Raw genomic sequence first — 23823 nt, forward strand, 5'->3', positions numbered from 1 at the left:
AGCCCAGCAGCTGGATCTAAAGATTTGGAGGAACTAAATCTATCCAACATAACTAGTATAACCAGGATATCATTCTTGATACGAGGTTAGAAACTTTCTGCTTTATGTTCTGTTATTTAAGCAATTATTCTGTTATGACTAGAAAAGGACTCACTGAAAGATGGGTTGCTTCCTGGAGGAGACAGTTTCTGGAGATACCATGAATCTAGTAAAAGGTCAGATTTTCTGAGGAACCCTCTTAATTTTTAGTGACCTCTTTTGCTGTTTAACAATATTTCTAAAATCCAAATCTAAATATGCGCTGCCCTGTTTACATCCTTCAGTGGCTCTTCTCTGCTTTAGGAGATTGTCCAAAGTTCTTTACTGGGCTCATGAGGCCTTTGGTGACCCGGCCTTTTCTTACCTCTTTAGCCTCACTTCTTTAGCTCCCTCTCCAGTCTCTACCTTGTATCCCATTCGAGTCTGGCAACATTGAACTACTCTTGGTTCCTCAAAAAACTGGACTTTCCTTTGCCTCTGGCAGGTTCATATTATTGCCTTGGCCTGGAACTTACTTCCCTCTTTTAAATCTTGTTGCCTCTTCACTGACTCTCTGGGTTTCACCTGAGGTGTTATCTCCTCTAGAAAACTTTTGCTGATCCTCATGTTAGGAATCTCTCTGCAGCAATTGGTGTTTGCCTGTTCGCTTATCTGAATACTCCTTGCCCCCCGACTTCACCGAACTTTAATGCATAGGTTTCTGTTGTATCCGCAGAGTACAACAGTCACTCAATGAATACTTATAGAATAAAATTAATGAATAAAAATTACAGGAGTATTTAATAGCAGAGCTATTGTTAACAAAGAAACAAAAGTTATCTGCAAAGATTTTTTTATCTGAACTTGGCTTAGAGCCCTAGAAAAAACAATAAGTTGTATGAAAGTGAGAATTATTCAGGTATGAGTGAAATCTAGTAGAACATTAATAGAAATTTGGGTTTTTCTTCTGGACATAAAAGACCAGGTGGTTTGAAACAGCTATCTTCCTGAGAACTAGAAAAGGTGGACAAAATGTTAAAACATTCCTTTAAAGACATCTGAGAGCTCCCTGAAAGCAGTAAGAAATTAAGACGGCAAGGATGAGGAGAAGAGAGAAGCTCAGACAGGTTCTATTGATTCTACACCTTAGTATTTTTTTTTTCCTCTGTGCTCTCCTCTACATTTCTGATGCCCAGAAAAAATTACATAGCATTACACACGTACACCTGCCCGTGAAAGACCAAGTACGACTTATTCAGACTACTCCTTATAAGTACACAGAGAAACTTCCTTACTTAATATTCTAGGCAGATTTTTTTTTATATAGTATATTGGTTAAAGTTTGAAACAAATCTTGACATTAAATTGCAGCAATATAATACAGCTCAAAAAAAGCCTTTTTTAAAAAGTCAGAATTGTAATTATTCTCTGCAATTACCATGTGCAATAGTGAAATATTGTAATAAATATTTTCTAAACTAGGAATATTCAGAATGCCAATCTAGTATATTGTAACTCATAACCGTTATGAAATATACCTGTTTGACAAAGCTTACATTAAACATAGACTGCGTAATCTGAAACAAATCTAAAGTAATGCTTTGAAACTCCAAACTAAAAGTTCGAAGTAGTTATTACGATGGTTACCTTTTTGTTTTTTTAATATGATGTGACTTGTTTTCTGTACTCTTTGATATTGTCTTAGATATGGATGTAGCAGTAAAAGCCTCTTCAAATTCCAACTGAAAATCAAATGTCAGAGGTGTAACAAAACGCTTTTTCGTTATGTGACTCTGAAGATTGTTTTTCTGTAACAAAGCCAAAGTATAACATTGTGAAAAAGAGTATTTTTCATATAGGGAAAATCCTGTGAAGAAAGGACAAAATTTTTAACTTCATTTTATACACACACACACACACACACACACACACACACACACACACACATTTTTGTGGCAGTAAATAATGGAAAAATAATACAGAATGAAGTTGGGGGCCTTGTGCACCAACTTTTTTTATGCCATTGCTGTGTGACCTGAGCTGCTCTTTTTTCCCATTTATGAAAGTGTTGGACTAGATAATCACGAAGGCTCCTTCCTAATTCTAAAAATTGGAATCTAAGAACAACCTATATATTTAGCAAAGATAATATTTCTTCTTCCTGTCACCATGCATGAACCAGAAATAGAGTTAAGATAGCAATCGAAAAAGGACTTAGTTCAAATTATTATATAGATAGATGGAAGAGGAAAAGGGCATAGGTAAAGAGTGAGTATAGGAGCCAAAAATCTTCTCTAAAAAATTCTCTCAGAGCACAGCACAGAAGAATGAAGAGATAAAAAATTTTAAAGCAAACCAAAGGATATGAGAACTTCTGCTTCTACCAACGAAGGATTAAACACTGTGAGAATTGCCTTTCTGCTGTAAACAACCAGAAAATCAGACAAAATATATGAAAACAACTGTAAGCGGGCATTAGAAAACAAGCAGAGCAGAACCGTGATCCCTGAAAGAAGAAAAACAAATGAGGTAAACCCTGCAAATGCTCAGCTTACTTCTTGGAGGCAGTTTCCAGGCTGAGGCACAGGGAGGGACAATTCAAACCAAACTTTGTGGCCTTGACCTTGTTGAGTTTAAGAGACAGATTGCACCAACAATCACATTCTTGGGCATTCACTCTGGGGAAATGAAAACTTATGTTCATTCAGAAACCTGTACACAAATATACATATCAGCCTTTATTTTATCTTATTTTTTAGCACAACTCAAATGTCCTTCAATGGGTGAGTGGTTAAAACTTTGTACATCCATATAATGGAGTACTGCTCAGCAATAAAATTTATATATAATTTACAATAATAAAGCTATTGATTCATGCAAAAACTTAGATGGACCTCAAGGTCATTATGCTTGGTGAAAAGTCAATGTAAAAATTTTATATACTGATTTCATTTATATAACATTCTCAAAATTACAAAATTACTAGAGGAATGGAGAACAGGTTAGCCACTGCCAGCGACAGAGACAGGGAATGGGGTGAGAGTGTGGATACAAATACAAAGTAACATGTGGAAGTTCTTTTACTGTGACAGATACCGGCTGTATCTTGACTGTGGTGGTTACACCAATCTACATTAGGATAAAATTGCATAAAACTACACATATAAATGACCAAATGAATACAGGTTAAAAAATGGTGAAAACTGAATAAAGTCTGTAGTCCAATTAACGATAATACATCAGTGCTGTTAATATTGATTGTGACTCATACTGGTTTTGATATTGTACAAGTTTATCCTATTATAGATTTATGTAACCAACACCACAGTCAAGATACAGCACTGTATAAGATGTCACCATCGGGAGCAATTGGGTGAAAGGTACATGGGACTCTGTATTATTTCTGCAACTTCCTGTGAGTCTATAATTATTTCAAAATAAAAAGTTTTAAAAAACAAAAAAAGACTGATTACCAAAGTGAATTTTATATTGCTATCTCATGTTTTTGGTCATTAAAAAAATCAATAGAGCTAATTCACCTTCATAAATATGTTCATTCACTTGAGTTCCTCTCTGTGGTTTCTCCCTTAATTTCTCAGACTGCATGCTCTTATATATGCCTCATTTATTCATACTGTTATACTATTTTGCAAGTCTTTGTGTAACCAAATTAAATTGCTCATATGCACTAAAAATCTGGCTTTGAGGATTTTTTATTACATTTTTATTTATATAATATTTTATACTACATTTGATAAGTATCACCTTTTTACTTTAATTTCTATGAACCTTAATTATTTCTAATTTGGTAACTATACCAAATATTTTCTTCCTTTTAATAAACCAACTGAATAATTTTTAATGTTTAACATATTCGTGAGAACTATAGGTGTAGTCACATTTACTAGTTGTCTAGATTTTTGTTTTAATTTTAAGCAGTTAAGATACATCATACCTTAATACAGCAGCTATCTAGACGTTACCTTGTATATCAAAGTAATTCTTTATGGTATCCACTTACGTAGATGACTCTTTCACTAATATAATTATTTATTTTTTACAAATTAGTTCTTATCTTAGTATTAATGCATCAATAACTAAAAAGTAAAAATAATTATTCATATTTGAAATAACCATTTAATGAATAAATTAAATTTTAGCTTTTATTTTTACAAACCTTTACTCTTCTATCCAAGAGTATTTTTGCTTGCTCATCCAGAACATCTAACTTCTCTAAGACTTTTTCTGCCATTGTCAATCAGTAAATTCCTATTTAAAAAGGAAAAAGGAAGAAATCTCTAAAACAATTTAAACATATAATTGATTATTTAAGCATAAGTTAAGCAATCTACCTTTACATTACTGTTTTAGGTAAAAAATAAAACTACACAGACCATGAAATAAATCATAGAATTATAAAGGTACCCAAGTTTTTTTCAAAAGAAGGTCACATGATCAGAACTCCCAGATGTGTGTGTACCCCAGGAATTTTTAAATGTATGATAAAGGGGAACCGAAGAAAGTTCTACCATATGAGAACCAGATGTGAGGCATATTTGAAGGACATGCAGCTTAATTTATATCTATTTTCTTTGTGTTATGATATGATTTTAATAAAAGTAAATGTGAAGAGCTCACACATATATAATCAATTGCACTCAAATTAAATTGGTCCGTGATCCAAGACTGTTAATATGGCACGTAGGAGGCCATCAGTCACACAGAAGGAGAGGCAGCCAAGCTGGGTAGGTCCTACTGCTATAATAATAGCTCATATTTTCTAGTTAATTAATACTGCTGAAAATTTCATTTGGGGTCAGGTCATCCATATTAGATTTGTGGAACTGAATGTTAAACATCAGGACATGGTTTAATTTATTTTCATATTTAGATGAAAAAATTAAAAGCCACCAAGTACCTTTTCAATGTAATACAAATAGTGAGGGGCAGAGTTGAGGCAAGGATCAGAATATTAATCCAAAGCTCCCTCTATATGTTTTATTTTTTAAATTGAGTATATGATTATTCATTCACTATATTTTTGTTTGGTGGATTGAATGGGTGAGTCCCAGTGGCATTTAAGTATAAAAGTTATATGGTTCATAGAAAGTAGTGAATTCATCAATGTTTCTAAAGAACATAGATATCCGCACTAAGGTTCTTTCTAGCTAAAAAAAAAAATCTATGCTATTTTTCTCATATTGTATATTATACAATTAATACCACACAAAGACAATAATACATGAAAAGACAAGGTTTTAGGATCCTATGGCAAAAGCTCACATTATTTTGTACTTGATTTCTTTTAGCTCTCTTTCTACTCTCTTTCCTTCGTCATATATTGTTCTAGGTGTGAATTCCTGGTGCTCTTATAGAGCCTTTTCATTGCAGCATGCCCTCTCCCTTTCTGTCACATCCAGATACTCCACTTCCACCCCATGATGTAGTACAATGTAACAAAAAACTTTCCTGGGCAAATAGCCTACTTTGTTCCAAACCACATAACCTTAGGCAGCAAGTTGGGAAGGGGAGGTGCGGGAAGAATGTTAACACAGTGTCATTGCCTCAGACTCTCCCAGTCTCCAACAGGAGAGTAGGGGACAGATTCCAGAAGAGAATATAGATTATCTAAACACTATATATTGTCTTTTCAGACCCAGGAACCAGCCTTCTCTATATCCTAAAAACAACTAAAGGAATTTTAGTTTCTGTGTTTCCCTTAAATTTAATATGAATTCAGGGAGATGGACAAGGCTCCTTTATTTCTCACCAATTTTTTTGATTGGAGACAGATTTCTATTTCTCAATAAGAGATAGAATGGTAAATAATTGGAAGAACCGGCATATCGAAGTGAATGAGTTTCCCACTTTGGAGAAGGTATAAATTACACAAGGGACAACTGAGACATATGCTGCTTACTTGTGAGAGGGAACAGAAAGCAGGTTTTTTAAAGAGCAATACATCCTACACCTTTTGTTCTTAGAGTCCTTCATCTCAACAGTACATCAAACATTTTAAGAGGTACCACTTCATCCCATTTAACAGAAACACATACAGTTGTAATTTAAAAGAATTCCTATATTTTGATTTAAAATTATTTTGCTACAAATAAATTATTTAGCTATGAAATGATTTCTGGCAAATCACTGTGCATATCATGGGTTTTTTTTTAAATGAGAAAAACCAATTATTTTTGAGGGTCAATGACAATTTTATGAATACTAAATTTGACAGTTAATGAAATTAACCATTTGCCAATCCAAGCTTGCTAAATCAGGATTTATGAAGGTGAAGACTAGAGATTTATATTTTTAAATGAATTAGTAAACCATCAGAGATAAGGGAAATGGACAACTGTAAATGCTATGATTGCTTTTAGCCTGCACTTACATTTATGAGAATACACAAATCTTTGACAGAGTCCTGTTGAGATCCTTCTTAATTAAACCATAGCATTAAAAACACTGCTTTTTCTCCCACCTTTAAACTTAGAATGGCAGCACAGTGTATTGGTGAAGAACACGGACTCTGAATCTTTGGCTCTGCTACTTCCAGCCATGTGACTGAGCTAATTGCTTAACTTTACTCCACCTGTAAAATGCAAATAATAAAAGTACCTACTTCATGGGGTTGTTATGAGGTTTAATTGAGTAAATGCAAATAACAAATAAATGTTTGGTAAATAAAAGAAGTAGATATAAGTAATGATACACTGACCAGTTAAGGATGAGATGTGTGAGAATTTAAGTGCTTCAAAATGCATGTTCTCCATCTTAATATCATTTTTTTTTTCCTGCCACACTTGCCACTTGCAATCACCAAAGGTGTCTGTGTCTAATGGCCTACTTGCTTCCTTCACAATGTTTCTTCAATTACTCTAAATCCTTGGAACTTGCAAAGCAATAAAAACTTATTCAGCAAGTCAGTATCTTCTATTTTAGCAAGGTATTTCAGTATCTTCGGTACCATGTCCTTTGATTATCTTCTTTCCTTCCTTTCTCTAATTTCCTCATAGTTTTATTACTCAATTTTTAATTTAATTTTTATTCTGAGTTCAGTGAGCAGAAACTAAAACTCATCTTCCTGTAAAGCTCAAGTACAGGTCTCCTATCCATGGAAACTACCCTGATAAGCATTACTATGTCTCCACACTGGAAACTCATAAAAAAAAAAATTAGTTTGTGCTCAAGTAAATAGATCTAATCATCCCCATTTCAACTCATGTTAATCAAGGTGGGAGAAATGATTTCACTTCTTAACTATGTAGGGATATATCTGAAGCATCCTGATGCGTACTTACAGTTGTGAAGAAATGCTCTCTTCTGGAATGTAGGGTTCTTATGTGGTCAGAAAAGACTAATTCATAGAATCTTGAGGTTAGAACAGATCAACAATCTTTCCCATAATTCTGTGAACAGTGAGGCAACATTGACCCTAATTGTACAAGACTTTTCTGATCCTTTATTTCCATTGCCTTTGTCTTCTATCAGACCTTCAAGTTTTTACTTTCCCTCCCCTAGATTATTGCACTATACTCTCCCTAATTTTTCTAACCCTAACTGTCCTCTTTATCTTTCAAATATTGAGCCTTCAAAATGCCATCAGAACTGTGTTCTTTAAACAAGACACTGATCAAATCCAGCTCCAGGCCACAAACCTCAACTTGCTCCCCATTTCCTGAAGAATAACACATAAACTCTTCGGATGACATACAAGACAATTCAAGGAAAGACCATGCAGAATCTGGCTCGGTCGACCTTTCCAGTTAATCTCCCACTGTATTCCATCTTCTGCCATACTCTTCTACTCCTAGTCCCTGGACACATCTTGCCCTTTCCCCAGGCACGTCTTTGACTCATGCTTTTCCTTCCACTCGGAATGTTTGCTCCTTCTGTCTTTTGGTCAAAAGCCTACTCTTTATCAAACACTGATGTAAAGGCTGCCTCTTTTGTAAAACTTTCCTTGACATCTTCTCATTCCTTTTCTTGGTAACCGTTTCTTTTGTCTGTGTGCTCCTTTTGTACTTTGTCCTTCACTATAGAACTGGGCATATTGTGCTGTAGAGAGTCACTCTTTGACAAATCTTTCTCACTGTGTTGAAAGCTCATTTAAAGCAAGAATTGATTTATCCACTTCTGAATCTCAGCACAAGGCAAAGGATTTTATACCCAACTGGGATCTGCAAATTATAATTAATTGGAAGATGTCTCTGATGTAACATTCTAGGAGGAGTAATCCCATCTTATCTGTAATAGATAATGTTAATTCATGATGATTTATTGGGGGACGAAATTGAGTAAATTATTATAAAATGTGGTTCTTGCCAAATCTAAATTCAGTAAGAGTATTTTCAAAGGAAACTTGAATTTATGTTTTTAACTACTGGCTTAGTAATGACAGTTTTTTGAAAAAGAACACAATGAAATAGAGAACTCGCCAACTAGGAGAGCATAAAATTCCAGGTCACTCTCACCATAAATCATCCACAGGCCTCACTGAAAAGACTTGGCTACATCAACGAACAATTTTAAGGCCAAGGGGCCAACATCGTAAGCACATTAGAGGCTGAGTCATTATTAAAAACAACAATATCAAACTAAAGAGTTACGTTTAAGATCTGAGCACTACTTCATTTTAATATAATCTTTAGGACTGAAAAGAATTAAAACAAATAAACAAAAATACCTAATGCTGCCACATAATAAGCTCTGCCAAGAAGGCTTCTTCAGCAAGTTCCAAATGTCTCCTTTAAGAGGAAAAATCCAGGAAAACTAAAAGAGTCTGTAAATTCACAAACCAAAGAGCAGGACTGAACAATTATCTAGAAAATAGAAGCTTAAATTAAAATATACTTCCATTATCTGGCTTTATCAGTTCAAATGTTTACTCCTTGAAGGCAAGGTCTCTTATACTTTTATCTTACATAGTCCATCAAACACTGTACTGAGTACATAGTAAGCACTCACTGTTAAATAATTACTTTTTACTCAATAATGGGATAACTGGCTGAATTTCTTCACCTCACATTCTAAATATGGACACAGAGCTCCTTTTTTTTTTCCTATGTCTAAAATACTGACAAATGGCCCATATTATAGGCTGAATTATGTTCACCCAAAATTTGTATGTTGAAGCCCTAACCCCAAGTACCTCATAATGCGCTGTATTTGGAGACAGGGCCTTTATTTTAAAGAGGTAGTTAAGTTAAAATGGTCATTTGAGTGGGCCTTAATCCAATATGACTATATAAAAAGAGGTTAGGATACAGACAACATACACAGAGGAAAGACCATCTGAGGACACAGTGTCTATTTGCAAGCCAAAGAGAGAGGCCCACGATAAAATCAGACACCTCAATGGTAAACGTCTGGCTTCCAGAACTGTGAGAATAAATTTCTGTTGTTTAAACTACTGTCTGGTTTTTTTGTTTGTTTGTTTTGTATGGCAGCCCAAGCAAATCAATACAGCTCACAAATCATGAGAACTATAAAAACTCATTAAAAACAATAAAAACTCATTATTATAAGATTTAACTGTGAAACCTGGCATATGGGCTTAGATCCATAACATAAATTTAATTTTTGTCACCTTTTCTTATGAGAGAGGGAGAGAAAATTTACTCTTTGTTTTGAAACTTTACTAAAATTTGCTTGTCACTAACTTGAGGTCGGATGTGAAGATTCTAAGATAAATATCAAAAGGATGTTTTAAAAGTATGGCGTACATGCTCTGAGGAGTATAATGTGAGCAATCAAACAAATAACAATTAGAAGAATCCATTAGCAAGCTCGAAATAAAGTGGCCCCGCAATTATTGCAGGAGTAATCGGCTTTCAACAGCCCATTCAGGTTCCTTTTGTCTCGACAAGTTAGAAATGCATCAATTATGCAGCCTCCAACTGGCTTCCATCTCGTGCCCCGCTACCCAAGTCACCATCCTTGTGGGGCCTTCACCAGGGGACCAGCCCGGCATGCGCGGGAGAGCATAAAAAATAGGAAGCCCAACTCAAACGCTTTATGCTGACGGCTCTTTTACGGGAAGCCCAAGTTGGGGACAAAATTGAGGACGCACCTGAATAATAAATATAGAAGAGGCAAAGGCTTTTTTAAAAGAAACTTGGAAGAGTCCCTGAGACCTGCCTCCCATCTCTGGTTCCACCTTCACCCGAGAAACCGCGGTGGGTACAACCCAGCAGTCCAGCTTTAAATGAGACTCCGTTCTCATCGCGCCCATTTTCTCTTCAAACACAGATCCTGCTGGAGAACGTTCCAGCGTCTGGGAGGACGAAAAGGGCCCAATAAAGCTATATGTTTCCTGTTTTGCCTCTCATACAAACAAATTTTACTTTTCAGCCCTCCAACGCCTCTCCCTTCCCAAACCAAATCTACTGTTCTTTCCTCTTTTGGCTCTGGAAGTTATTTTTCCTCCTTTTTAGTGCTGTTACATACAACGCATCCCTCTTCCATACAAACGGTTCCCAAGTTTTCCCCCTACGTTGAAAAGGTTTTGAGAGCGGGTATCTCTCTTTTTGAAGGAGTTTCACCCACATACTTTTGTCACTAAAAGACAAAATGACTCACCAAATATTTATGGCTATAAAAACTATTATGCTGAAAGAGTGGAAGGAGAGAGATTAAGAAAAGGAGATCAAGTAAAAAGAACTGGAGTGCAGTGACTGTGTTTCTCTATTTTCTTCTTTCTGTATTTTTGCAAACTTTCTGAAAAAGCAGAATTTCAAAAAGAAGTTTAAAACTTCTACCTTGTAGCTTGCAGCTCTGAATGGAAGTTGACAGCTTATATTTGAATATTTGAAGAAAGACTGCTTTTATAACTTATGACATAAAAAAAAATATATCCAATTTTATTCCTAAGGCCAAGGAACTGCCTATGTGATTAGTAAGTGCACCCTTGTATCTTATAAGTTGTATAGCAGGATTGGACACACATACACACACACACACCATTCATGCACGCACCACATAATCATAATTTAAAAATTATCGACTTGAAATCATTCCTGATTTGATCAAGAATGTTGAAGCATTTCTACAACACGGATTAATTTTTAGTCAAGAATTATGTTGGTAACCATTTCAGAAATGTACCTTATCTCACGCAAATCAAAGTAGAAATAAAAGCTTTAAAAAACAGCATTCATCATCACGACGCAAATCCATGTTAGTGGCAACGTCAGAAGTTTGCAAAAAAAAAAAGGAAGGGGGCATTGTAGCTATGTAGTCCGAATTTGGCTTGAAATTTTCATTCACGGTCAATGCATGAAAACATCGTGAGGACTTTTAAGAAATTTAATATCATAGTTTGAGGTCTAACATTTGGATTTTTGTAGTTTGGCCCCTGAGGCTGCTTACAGATCATGACTCTGCTCTTTGGACTAGGAAACAGTCTACAGAAAGAAACAGTTTGTCTGTGCTATTTGATTTCTGTTGACAAGAAACCCAAAAGCTGTTGTTCTACAAGGCTGAACTAGAACTAGAACATTGACAAATTCCTAATCTTGTTACCTAATCATTTTCTTGTATCAGAGCCCCACTTGCTGACCACCAAGACAGCTGACTGCTGAAAAGTCCAGTTGCTCCCACCAATGAGAAAATGAATAAATGTAGGTTTATGATCTTGTTTCCCCTAGCAACCCATCTCTTTGATCATCAGCTTCCAGCACTTTTGCCTTTAAAAACCTAGTCTTGTTCCCTCCATTTGGAACATGTCTTCGGTTCATAGCGAGGGCTACATTCTTGACTTACAAATCATATATAAGTAAAACTCTTAATTTTTTGGAATTTTTGTTAATAATTAGAATCAATTTATTTCACATATTTAAGATATAAGAAACAATAATAAAAGCATTAAGTAGTTTAATTCTATCATATTTTTAAAAACATATCCATTAAAGTACAATTTGTATAAAACTGGTAACTAGAATCTAGTTGGTAGTTGTTATTTGCCTAAGATTATTATAATGCCCTCACCTCGTAAGTTCGCACAAAGGTGAAATTTGCTTCTAAAAGGAGAATTGAGTTCAGAAATGTTAGCTTCTCATCAATTTTCAGTCAATAAAATTTATAAAGCATGAATCTTACATAAAATTCTTAGAATATTCTCATTATCTCAGTTAATATTTATGGAACACATACTGTTTCAGTTACTAGACCAGAAACTTTTAATAACATATTTCATTCTTCGTCTTTCATTAATCCTTAATTTTTAAGTAGTATCGATGGGAAAGATATCTTCAATTTTAGAAATGATTAAACTCAAAAAAATTATATGATTTGACCAACATCATACAATTAGTAAGTATTACAAAGTATTTTACACAAAATATTTCCTCTTTATTAAAAAATATTTTTACCTACTGTACACCAAAAACAATTTAAATGAACTCTTTCCTAACTACTTTAATTGCTCTCAGTTAAATTCTATTTATTGAATGAGTTTATGAATCATTATAGATAAATATTGGGTAAAGGAACCTAATTCATGTTTTATCTAGAAAGTATACAATTTCTTAAAATATAAACTGTATGCTATAAGAAAGTGAAGAAAATGTCTGCAGAATTTTTCCTGCCTCAAGGAATTTAGACCAACCATAAAGTTTGAGGCACATTCCCCAAGACCACCTTCACTTCTGATAAGTTCAATAATTAGCTACGTTACAGTTGGAGGTGATCTAAATCTGTCATTGTGCTGGTGGCACTGAGGGTACCTCAGTACATTCTGCTGATACAGTACAGAATCGCAGACTGGTGAAATTTAAGAAAAGTAAAATTTATTAAAATACGTTTCAAGAGAGAAATGGGCTATGCCAGAGATGGCTGCAGCGCTATAGGAATGGGAGAGCTGCATTATATTTAGGCTGTGATGGGAGGTCTCTGGGTTGGACCTGCGTTCCCCCATCGCTAATGCCTACCTAACTGCTTAACAGCTAGAAGGACACACAAAAAACTCACTGAAAGCTATTGTACTCAGGATTACGGTTTGTTACAAGGAAACAATACAGATAAAAATCAACCAAGATGTTGAGTAAGAAATGCCCAAACCTGTAGAGAATTTTTATGCGTCTATTTGAGCCAAACTGTTGACATATGCCAGGGAGCAAGTTCTCAAACACTCCAGAGAATAACAATTTTGTAGCTTCTTTTATACATTTGAAATTAAAGAGGGGACATATGGAAGATTGGAGAAAGCAAGATGGGGATTGGATTGCAGGATAGTTAACATGTGTGGGTCTCAGGCCTGGGTGGTCCCAGGTCTGGCTGTGATCCAGGCTCGTGGCTAGTAATAGGACCCTGGATTTAGAATGTTACATTAGTCTAATAGGGCACCTACGCCTAAAATATGTAAACATACTTCAGCTTATTGTATCATGCATATGTGGCTGAATGCCACTATCGTACTCTGATATGTGTAGAGCCATGCGGTCCCCTGGGGAGCCAAAGGGGAAAAGAAGGGGAGCAACAGAAGTGCGCTCCCCACAATAAAGTTGATGTCCGCTGTTTCAATCTCATGTCAGCCTCTTTTGCATTCTTCCAACTGGGCATCTCACCACGGAAACTGTCCCTTTTCAATCAGCTCTGTGTTGAGAACACGATTATGTGCTCTGTTGAGAGTTAATACCCCCTTTGAGGGGTAGTATTTCTGAATATTTCAAAGGTGTGTGAACCTAGATGCACAAGAACAATGGACAGGGCTGGCTTAAAATCTTTCACTAAAGAAGTTATGTGCCTGGGAAGTGACTACCCTCCATAACCTGCCTACTTAGGAATTTATGATCAGATCGCCCTGTGAGGTTACTTTCCACAGAACCCCCTTTTTTTTTTGTCCACAAAGGGAAAAATGTAGAACTTCTGTTGTCCTTTTCCTATAGTCAGGAGAGGTTACTCTCCCAGTATTGAGATGCATGTATGACAATACATAAGGAGTACTGTCAACCAGGGAAGTTCATCTGAGCTTTGTGTCCAGTTTTCAGTGGAGTTTCCTCACAGAGGTATGACTGACTTATTGCCCATGTGGTTAATCTCAGCCTCCAGGTTGACCCTAATCCCGACCTTAAATCACATCATTGGTCTTTCTGGAGTGGCCAGCCCCCAACCTAAGACTACAGGTGCAGCTAGCCCTTCACCCTAAATCACATCGTTCCATTATTCAGAATGACCCGAGGTCCCCAGGCAAACAAAGACACCTTACCAGGCACAACATTTCCAGGGCCCAGAGATTACCACTTAAAAGCCAAGGGCAAAGAACAGTCCTTATTTTGGGGCAAGAGATTTCTTTACTATAAATTATTTACTACACACTTATTACATTTGATTTAAACAGTATCCAGATTTTTATTTGGCCATTCAGAAATGATGAACATCCTGTGTTTCCCCATCCCCACCTTCTGTCTTCTCTGGAGAAAGGAGCATTTTTTTCTTGCCCCACACAAACCGTGAAGCCTGGAGAAGTGGCAATATTCTTCATATTTACTATTGTTTTTTCACATTTTTATTTTTCCTCTTCCTTAGGAAAAACCTCCTCTTCTTATGAGGTTCACGCCAACCATCTCTCCACACCTACTTAACTAACAAATTCTCAGCCATTTCTCTCTCACCTTTACAGATTTGGGACCTTTCTCAGTCTTCCTTTTCCTATTCACAAAGTCAATAGTTTTGCCTCAAAACTCATTAACTTCCCAGATTAAAGCTATCTTTACTTCACTATTCTCTAAATCTGTAACTCTGAAATCTTGAGCTCCAACAGATTATTTCTGATCACAACTCCTTATCCCTTTAGCCCATTATCTCTCTTACTTTTAGATAACAGGTTCTTTGGCCCCTTAATGATCCCTTAATTTCTTCTCTCTTATTTGCAAATCCAATGGACATCTTTCAGATCCTATGTTATTTGACCTTTAATCTGAATTTGACTTTACTTTTCTGACTTTGAAATGTTCCCTTTCCTTGGCTTCAATAATACTGACAACATTATTATTATTCTCCTTTATGGACTCCTATTCCTCTGCTCGCTCCTCAAATATTGTGCCCTGGGATTCTTTCCTGGTTTTTCATTTTTTTTCCCCTTTGTTCCCTTCTTGGGCTTGACATTGCCTCGGAATAGAGTCAAAATTTCCCACCATCTGAGTATGGTTTATGTTGAATTGAGTTCTGATTTTCTTTGCAGCTTTATCTCAGCCAACTCATAGTTCACAAGGTTAATGTAAATGTTTCAAATGTTCCAGTTTTTTTATTTCTCTTTGTCTTTGTTCAGGCTACTCCCTTAGAAGAACTTGTTCAATCCCTTGGCTCCAAGGAGGGAGCACATTATCTATGTTATGCCAATGAGACACTGACCATAACTCCCTGACCACAGTGATTGGCTTAGGGCGAGGCAGATGACTCATGTGAGGCCAGTGAGCACCCGGGGAATTCAATTCTAGAACTTTGAACCCGGGGGAAGCAGACCCTTTCTTCTAGTCTGCCTTAGGCTATGGGGGCCACCATGAAGGACCTGAGAATGGAGCCAATTCAGAGGAAACAAACTAAGAGGTGGATGTCGATGATTTCTTTTGAGCCCTGGGTCAACCTACCACTGAAGCTAGAGTTACTGCTAGACCTTTTCAGCTTACATGACGAAACAAAGTCTCTTTGTGCATAAACTAGTTTGGATTTATTTTTCACTTTCTATAAAAGGAAGTCTAAAAACTGATACTGTGCTCAAAAAATATTTGTCAAGCGAACAAAAACCATAAAATGGGTAGATTATTGATCTCATAGGGCTGGTTGGTCTGAGAATTAAATGACTTACCAATCCAAAACATCAAGCACAGTGCTTAATGAAAAGCAGATGCTCAAACTTTCATTATGTTTCTGTGCCCCTAACCTTCCCCCTACCCCCACAAAGTCCATACAACAAAATTCACAATTGCTACCTGAACTTGATTTTACAATACTAAGAAAATACTTATTTTTAAATACTTGAATTATTAAATCCTAAGCGTTTTCCCTATAAATTCTCGCTTCTGATTAAAGATATTCCTTTCAATAGCATCTTAAAATGTTTTGCTTGCTATATATGCAAAAACACATTTAAAGTGAAAGATTGTTAGATCTGATTTCATAAATATTTAAAATTTCTGCATGTTAAAAAATGTCATAACACAAATTTAAAACGTGTTAAACTTGGAAAACTACTCAACATGTATAAATAGAGAGTATCTTAAAATTTTTACAAATCATTAAGAAAAGACCAAACACCATAATAGAAAAAAAAATGTGTTGAATATAAAGTCCATTTGCAAAAGAATACCTACAAGTAACCATTAATTACATTTTCATCAACAAAATATTCAAAAGTCTATGCATTAAAACAACAAAATACAACTTTCCCCTTATGTATTGGTCAGTTGGGGAAAGGAACAGAGAAACATGCACATTTATGCTCTGCTGGTAGAAGTCTGCATTGTGAGCATGGTGATTTACGATTCACATAAAACTTTGAAGAATGTATCTAACCTTCGTCCCAGCAATTCTGCTTCCAATAATTTATATTTAGAAATTAATTACAGAAATTCACAAAGAATTAGGAACAATAATTGTTTATAATGGTGTGAAGAATAAGAATAATAGTGTGCTGCCTGGAAAATTACTTTTTGGCTATCACCCATGGGAACATAGGCTATCGCCCATAGGAACATAGGTTATCACCCATGGGAACATAACATTCTAACAATAAGCTTTCTGCTTCTGTACCCCCGCTTGCACACCTGACCTGTGGGTTGACAGGTAGTGAATAGGAGAAAAAAAAGACCTTTGTGTTTAAGACAGAATGAGGAATGGGATTTAGGGCTTAAAAATCCTGTACCTCTACATTTCGGGGCTGCTTAATTTGGGGTCTGCGTACCCCCGGCAGACCCAGCTGGCTGAATAAAGAGCATGTTTCCTATAACTCACTGATTTCTGGTGGTCCGTGTGTCTTTTGGGGGCTGGCGGCTACAACAATAGCATCTATCTGTTATTTATTTATTGAAGTCCCACGTTTTAAGTACTGTACCGAATGTAACATATATTGTCTTATTTATTTTTCATTTTATAGGCTAAAATTTGGAATCAGAGACGTTAAGTGTACTGATCAAGATTGTAAAGCTAGTAAGAGACAGATTCAGAATTTAAACCCGGTTTTATTTGTTTCCAAAGCCTATGATCTTTACTACTATTTTTAGATTCTTATCAAAATTTTTGTCTAGCCATAGGACATTACACGTGATGCAGCTATTAAAACTGATGTAAAAGTATACTTAAGAGATACAGGAAAATATTATTGACACTGTGTTCACTGAAAAAAATCAAATGATAAGATTTTAACATGCAGAATGAATTTAACAAAATAAAGTATGGATCTGTTCACAGAAAAAGATCTGCAATAAAACAACCTTAAAAGATGGTTTTCTTAGGGTGGAAATCATACTTTTTAAATTTTTTACTACTTTTGAAAAGGAAATTTCAGGAATTTTCCACTCAAATGACTAACTTTGTAATCAGCTCTTTGTTCTGCTTCTGTAAACATGTTTGCTGCATAAGCCAAAGGGCAGAGTGATCTCAGAATCAACTGAAGACTCATCCTACCCTTGGATTGTTCTGTCTAGATAACAGATGTATTGCCTAAGTACCTGTTTGAATTGCTCATATCCCATAGCGACTCCCATGGTCTATAACCAGCTGAGAACAGATCAACCAATCAGCTAACTGCCATGGCGCGGATATAAAAGAAAAATTGTCCCTAAGCTCAAGGCCCAAATCTTCAGAGCACTAGCTCCTCTGGGACCATGAGTAATAAATCTGAGTTCTCCTATTTCTCTGAGTTACTGCTTGGTTTTTCGCTGGATTGGTTTTGGGAGTTTTCCACAACACTTTATACTCTTTTGTATTTTCTAAATGCACAAAGGCTAATGCATAGTAGGGATTACATATAAATATGTATTATTTTGCATCCAACAAGTTATTACAATACTTAAACATGGTCCAAAGCATTTTTTATTCTTGTGAGATTTGAAAAAGTCAAAAACCTCTTTGAAAAAAAAAGTTTGAAGTGTCTTTCCGTTTGGCGCTCAAAAAGTTTTTACGAAAGTACATAAAGCTGTCAACATAAGGACATCCAAACTTGTAGAGAAAAATTTATTTGAGCCCTGCGGGAAGCTACACCTGGAAGCATGATCTCAACAGATTGAGAAAAAAATGCTTCTTAGATAGGCAGTTTGCATCTTCTTTTATGCATTTGTAATCAAAGAGGGAAAATAAGGAAGATTACATGAAGGTGGGAGAAAGCAAGGATAGGGACTGGGTTACAGGATAGTCAACAAGATTATGCGCTCTCGTGAGGGTGGTTTATACATTAGGGGGGGGCTGAAAAGAGGCATTTCAAAGGTGTGTTAACCTAGATGCACAGAAACAATAAGCAGGGCTTGCTCAAGACAAAGATAAATGCTTTACTAAAGAGGTTATATGTCTGAGGCATGACTACTCACCATGACCTGTCCAGTTAGGGATTAATGATCAGATTATCCTCTGAGGTTACTTTCCGTAGAATCCCCTTTTGTCTGCAAAGCTAAAAATTAAAAAATTAATAATGATTTTAAAAGCGAGGGGTAAACCAACAAAAACTAGAAAAGCTGAGTGTAGACAAAAGGAATGTTGTTGATAATTTGATAGTAATCCATTTAAAATGCTTCTGTTCTCTATATCAGGTTGTGGCACTTTTATCTGAGGGGGTGACCAATACACTTTTGCATGAATAAGAGCTGGAGCCTCTCTAATTGTCCTGCTCTCAAAGATATTTTACAATACAGTAATCTATTTTGATCTTAAGGCAGGAAAAATCTGAAATAAGCAAGATATTTTAACTTTGACTTCAAGACTCCTAATTATAGATTGTATCATAGAATAGAAATAATAGATTAGTGACTCCTATGATTTATAAAATCAAATGTAAACATTTTGTATCAAAACTAGTGAGGATACATCCAAGTAAATCAAAACAGAATCTCTAATGCTGAGTTGAATGTAGAATTCCTGCTTAGATTAATTTAGGGTTGGAAATACTATTATAATTCTAAATTCGTTTTTTTCAACTTTTCGACTATGACAGAAAAACAGTTTAATGTGATATTTTAAAATGTATACTTTTATTTTGTAAGGGATTCTGTTACTTTCAAGAAAAGTTCTAAGAAATCTGCTTTGTTACTTTAAACTGTTCAAAAATACTCTAAAACTAAATTAGAAAAATACTATTTTTATAGTCAGAATAGACCAGTGACAAAACAGGCAATGTCATTTGGAGGAGTGTTTCTGGGAAATTAGGATGAAGAGAAGAAGCTTGAGAGAGAGAAAGATAAAAATAAATTAAATATATATTGGTTAGAGAGAGTATTAACGAGCAAATAAGTAACTTATTTACAAATAAGAAAAATTATTACAAAGGGTTTTATAGGATATGTAAGAATATGTCCTTTTGTTATTTTCATCTTTTTGATCCTATTTAGAGAATGAAGGTAAAACTTTTAAGAAAAGAAGGTAGAGAGAAAGTAATTTAAGACACACGTGGGAGGCATTTTGCTAGCTTTTTATCTATGTTATTTCGTTAAAGAATGAACCACTGTTAATTGGACCCTGTGTTCATGGCATAATTCATTTAATCTTCCTCACACACTTAAGAGATAGGCATTATTATCCCCATTTTATAGATGAGAAAACCGACACTCAGGAGGTTAACTACTTTGATGAAGTAAGTTAGTGAGAGGTTAACTTTTTTTCTGTCAAGGTCAGGATTTTTCTACTCCCCCCAAACAGCATAAGGCTATACATGTGCATCACAGGCAGTACCTAGGCAGAGTGAATATCCTGTTTGTGACCAAGACAAATTTTGCAGTTTGCTAAGAGATAAATAATCTTTAGATTGTTTGGAAATGAGTAGCATGACTTAGGCTATAGTGCTGAGAAGTATTTTTGCTTTAAAAGTAAAATTAAAGATGAACTGATAATGAAAATGTAAATATCATTACAAAGGGTTCTATGGTCTTTTTGGTTTCTCCCAAAAGGAGACTAAGTGAAAAAAAAAAAAAATTGGCACAAGGAATTTATTTAGTAGATGATCCTAGGAAATGCGGTGAATCAAAGCAAGGAAAACAGAGAAGTCAATGAATTAACGAATGGGTTACTTCTGTGGACAGTAAGTACTCAATTCCCCTGGGTAGCTCTGAGAGTTGATGAAATTGATGTAGAACGCATTGCAAAACTGTCCTTTGATGAGTGAAAAACTAGAATATATATCCACAGCTCTCATCCTTTATTAATTTGGTTATTCTGGGCCATTATAACACTGCCTAACAAATGGGTTGAACACACTCCTGAGACCAGAGAAAGTCTCCAGGCAGAGAGACACAGGTGCTTGAGATAAGATGCTCTTGACAAAGGAATTCTGCATGAAGCTACAGGTAACCTCAAGAGTGGACCGAAGAGATATAAGAAGGACATCAACAGAGTTGATCATAGGGACCAATAAGTAATCTCATCTCATTCTCTCTCTTTCTCTCTCTCTCTCTCTCTCTCTCTCTCTCTCTCTCTCTCTCTCTCTCTCTCTCTCTCCTGAGTGTGACTTAGTAGAATAAAGTGAAATTTCAGAAGATAAGTACTGTAGTTTCAAAAGAATAAAATGCAGAGAAAAACATGATATTCTCTTATTTTTATAACCTTCCTACCACTTGGTGGCAGTATAGCAAAGTATAGGTGGTTGAAAACTAAAATAATAATAATAACTTGAAATACACCGAATATCTCATGATAATGGCTGCAAAACAACTTCCCCCAAATGTTCCTTTTTCCAGTTGGAAATTAAGTTTCTGTTACTATAAGTTTTCAGAAAGAATCTTCCTCTAATGTTTCCCTTGTCCCATATCTCCTGCTCATCTTTATATCCATTACAAGTTTTTGAAATTCCTATTACAGTGCAGTGGAACTACTGAATTAATACTTGAGCTACTTTCTTACTTCGTATGTCTCTTTACTTTTTGCTGCTACAGAGGCATGATTTGTCTCTTTACATTGGCATTCCTTATAATAACAGGAAGACCTTTATTTTTAATAAGAGAGTTGTTTTCAGAATCAAATTGCTGACAAAAAATTATTATTAATTCTAATAACTATAACCTTTCTTATGAGTTCATTTCTCATATTATAAAAATAAATACTCATGTTTCTAAACATTTTCTCTTAAGCTACTTATGATTTACTTAAAACTCCGTTGATTAAGTTTAAAGTTTGTATCAAATATCATTATCTTTTAACGAAATGTAAAATTAAATATTGTTAAATCATTATTAATTTCAAAAGGAGTGATACTCTCTCAAACTCCCCCTTTACTTCCGTTGGGTTTCTCCTGATGATTTGATTGTTCTAATGTGGTCTCTTCTTTCTCCTTTTACTTCTTAAATGTTGGTAATACCCAGGGTTCTGCCTTCAAACTATATTTTCCCTCAAGCTTATCACTTACCGTAGACAATCTCACTCATACCCAAAGTTTAAATCATCTCTTACTTACCAATGATTCCCAGATTTATATTTCCATTTCTCTCTGAAGCTCCAGTTCCATTTTGATTGCCTGCTAAACATCTCCACTGGAGGTATCACAGGCATTGCAAATTCAATATGTATGCACCTTCATTTACATCACTTCCTAAATTTGTTCTTTCTCACCCTCGTTATCCCTTTTACCTTGTTATTAAGAAAAATATTGGAATTATTTTAATTTGAACATTATTATTATTATTATTATTATTATTATTATTATTGAGTGCCTACCTTATCCCATTATGTTATTTAATGTTCAGAACAAACCTATCAATTAAGAACTGCAGTTAATACCATTTTACGAACTGGAAAGAGACTTGCCCACAGCTACATGGCTAGTAAGTAAAGAAACTGAGATTTAAACTCAGGCAGTATATTTTAAGAGTCCATACTGCTAATCCGGTATGGATTAACTGTTAACAATAATAGCACCAAATATTCACATGTTTCTAAACATTTTCTCACCTCCCTTGCAATTAGGTTGAGACCATCTACCTAGTGCTAGCCAATAGGAATGAAAGTGATGTATGTCTTTTTCAGGCAAAGGTACTTAAGAAATAGTATTCTTTTCTTCTTTTTTTTCATCAGCTATGGCTAACTTAGAGGCCATGGATTCCAGAAGATGGCAGGGCTACAAAATAGAGACACTTCATGAGAAAGAAAAAAAGTCTGTTAAACTCTGAAGATTACAGGATTTGTTGTTACTGCAGCGTATCCTAGCCTATCCTGATTAATACGAGTAATCTGCCAATAAATTTCTCCCTCTCCTTCACTGTCCATACCTAATCAATCACCAGATCATCTCATTCCTCTTTAATTCTTCCTCCTTGTCCTTTCCACATGGTCTTAGCTCTTATTATTTTTCTAATTGGGATGGTTATCAAAGCCTTCTAAACAACTAATTTTCTTATCTCCATCTTTAACCATCTCTAATTCATACTCCGAGGTGCTGCTAGAGTGACCCTTCTAAAATAATATTATATTGTCTTAGCTTTACAGTTATTTCCTGTGCATGCAATGATTGAAGTGATAATTCTGCTGTCTTCCAAAGTTTTTGCTACAGCTACTGGTGCCTACCAATGTCTATGCTAATGCTGCTAACATCTGATATTGAGAATGCAGATGTCTACTCTGGGGTGTGGTCTCAGATCACTCCAGAAGTTGTTGTCATAAATTCTGCTGACCTCTTGCACTTCAGTGTTTCACAGAGACCATTGTGAAATAGCTCTTCAGATGTACTCACCTTTTTAATGCATCCCTTTCATACTAGGACTTAGGCATAAATTCATGGGGGCTGGGCCAATAAATAATCCAAGTGATAGACAGAAATAATACTACATTCATAATTATGTGTCTTCCTTTATCCTGGCTCATTATTCTTAAGCCATGCTTCTGTGCCATGACATGTCTTTCCCTTGAATTGAAGTCTTTTCAGAGACACCAAGGTCCTTCATGTAAACAGATCCTAAAATACAAATTTCACTCTGTTTTGGTCAATCATAGTAGATATTTCATCTTTTTAGGAAAAGGGATTGTTTTAAAGAATGAGTACAGGCCCCAAGACAGAGCAATCCAGAATCCTTTTCAGGGACTTTTTTCTGGAAGAAAGTCCTTTTTTCTCGAGGCATAAAAGGTTGTAATTTCGGGCTTCTATGTGGAAAATACTTGGAGGAGATAATGAAGCCTAGAAGAATTAAGCAGATGAGAGATGAAGCATGTGAAATAGAGAGTGAGTCCTGGGTGTGTCAAGTTTGAAGTTTCGCTCCCTGAGATACCTGAAGTTACCTACTCTCCACAGAAATTCCATCAATTCTATAACAGGCCCCGTTTTTTCCCCATTAATTTTCATTTTTTTACTTAACTAATTTGAATTGGATTTCTGTCAATTATAATTTAAGATGCTGACTATTGCAAATACAAGCACAGCAAAATGATATAAATGAATAATTTTTGCTAAGCACCTGCAAGACATTTATATTCATAATAGGAAAATGACTTAAAGTGAAAAGAGCTAAAGTTGAGATATATTTAAAGAGTTATCTAATAAGAAATCAGTGTGCTATATATAACCTGTGGTTACTATGATCTAATGGGGTTAACAAATTGTTCAAGAAAAGGAAATTTGATTTTCAGAGTTATTTATAGTGGGCAAAATATATGCAAATACATACTGTTAAGGTAAAATGA

General features: G+C 35.3%; 1 protein-coding gene across 1 annotated transcript in view; it reads right to left on the bottom strand.

The window, feature by feature from the left end:
* CUNH1orf141 (chromosome unknown C1orf141 homolog) overlaps nucleotides 1–4270 on the bottom strand; it is a 48400-nt gene extending 44130 nt beyond the window's left edge. The window contains exons 1-2 of the mRNA XM_039838460.1: nucleotides 4196–4270; nucleotides 1666–1826 (exon numbers count right to left, since the gene is read on the bottom strand). Coding sequence (XP_039694394.1) covers nucleotides 1666–1826; nucleotides 4196–4270 — 236 coding nt within the window. The remainder of the gene's footprint in view (nucleotides 1–1665; nucleotides 1827–4195) is intronic.
* Between the last annotated feature and the right edge of the window lie 19553 nt (nucleotides 4271–23823).

This window comes from Pteropus medius, unplaced genomic scaffold (assembly GCF_902729225.1).
Source record: "Pteropus medius unplaced genomic scaffold, Ma_sr-lr_union100, whole genome shotgun sequence".
In the NCBI taxonomy this organism is placed as follows: Eukaryota; Metazoa; Chordata; class Mammalia; order Chiroptera; family Pteropodidae; genus Pteropus; species Pteropus medius.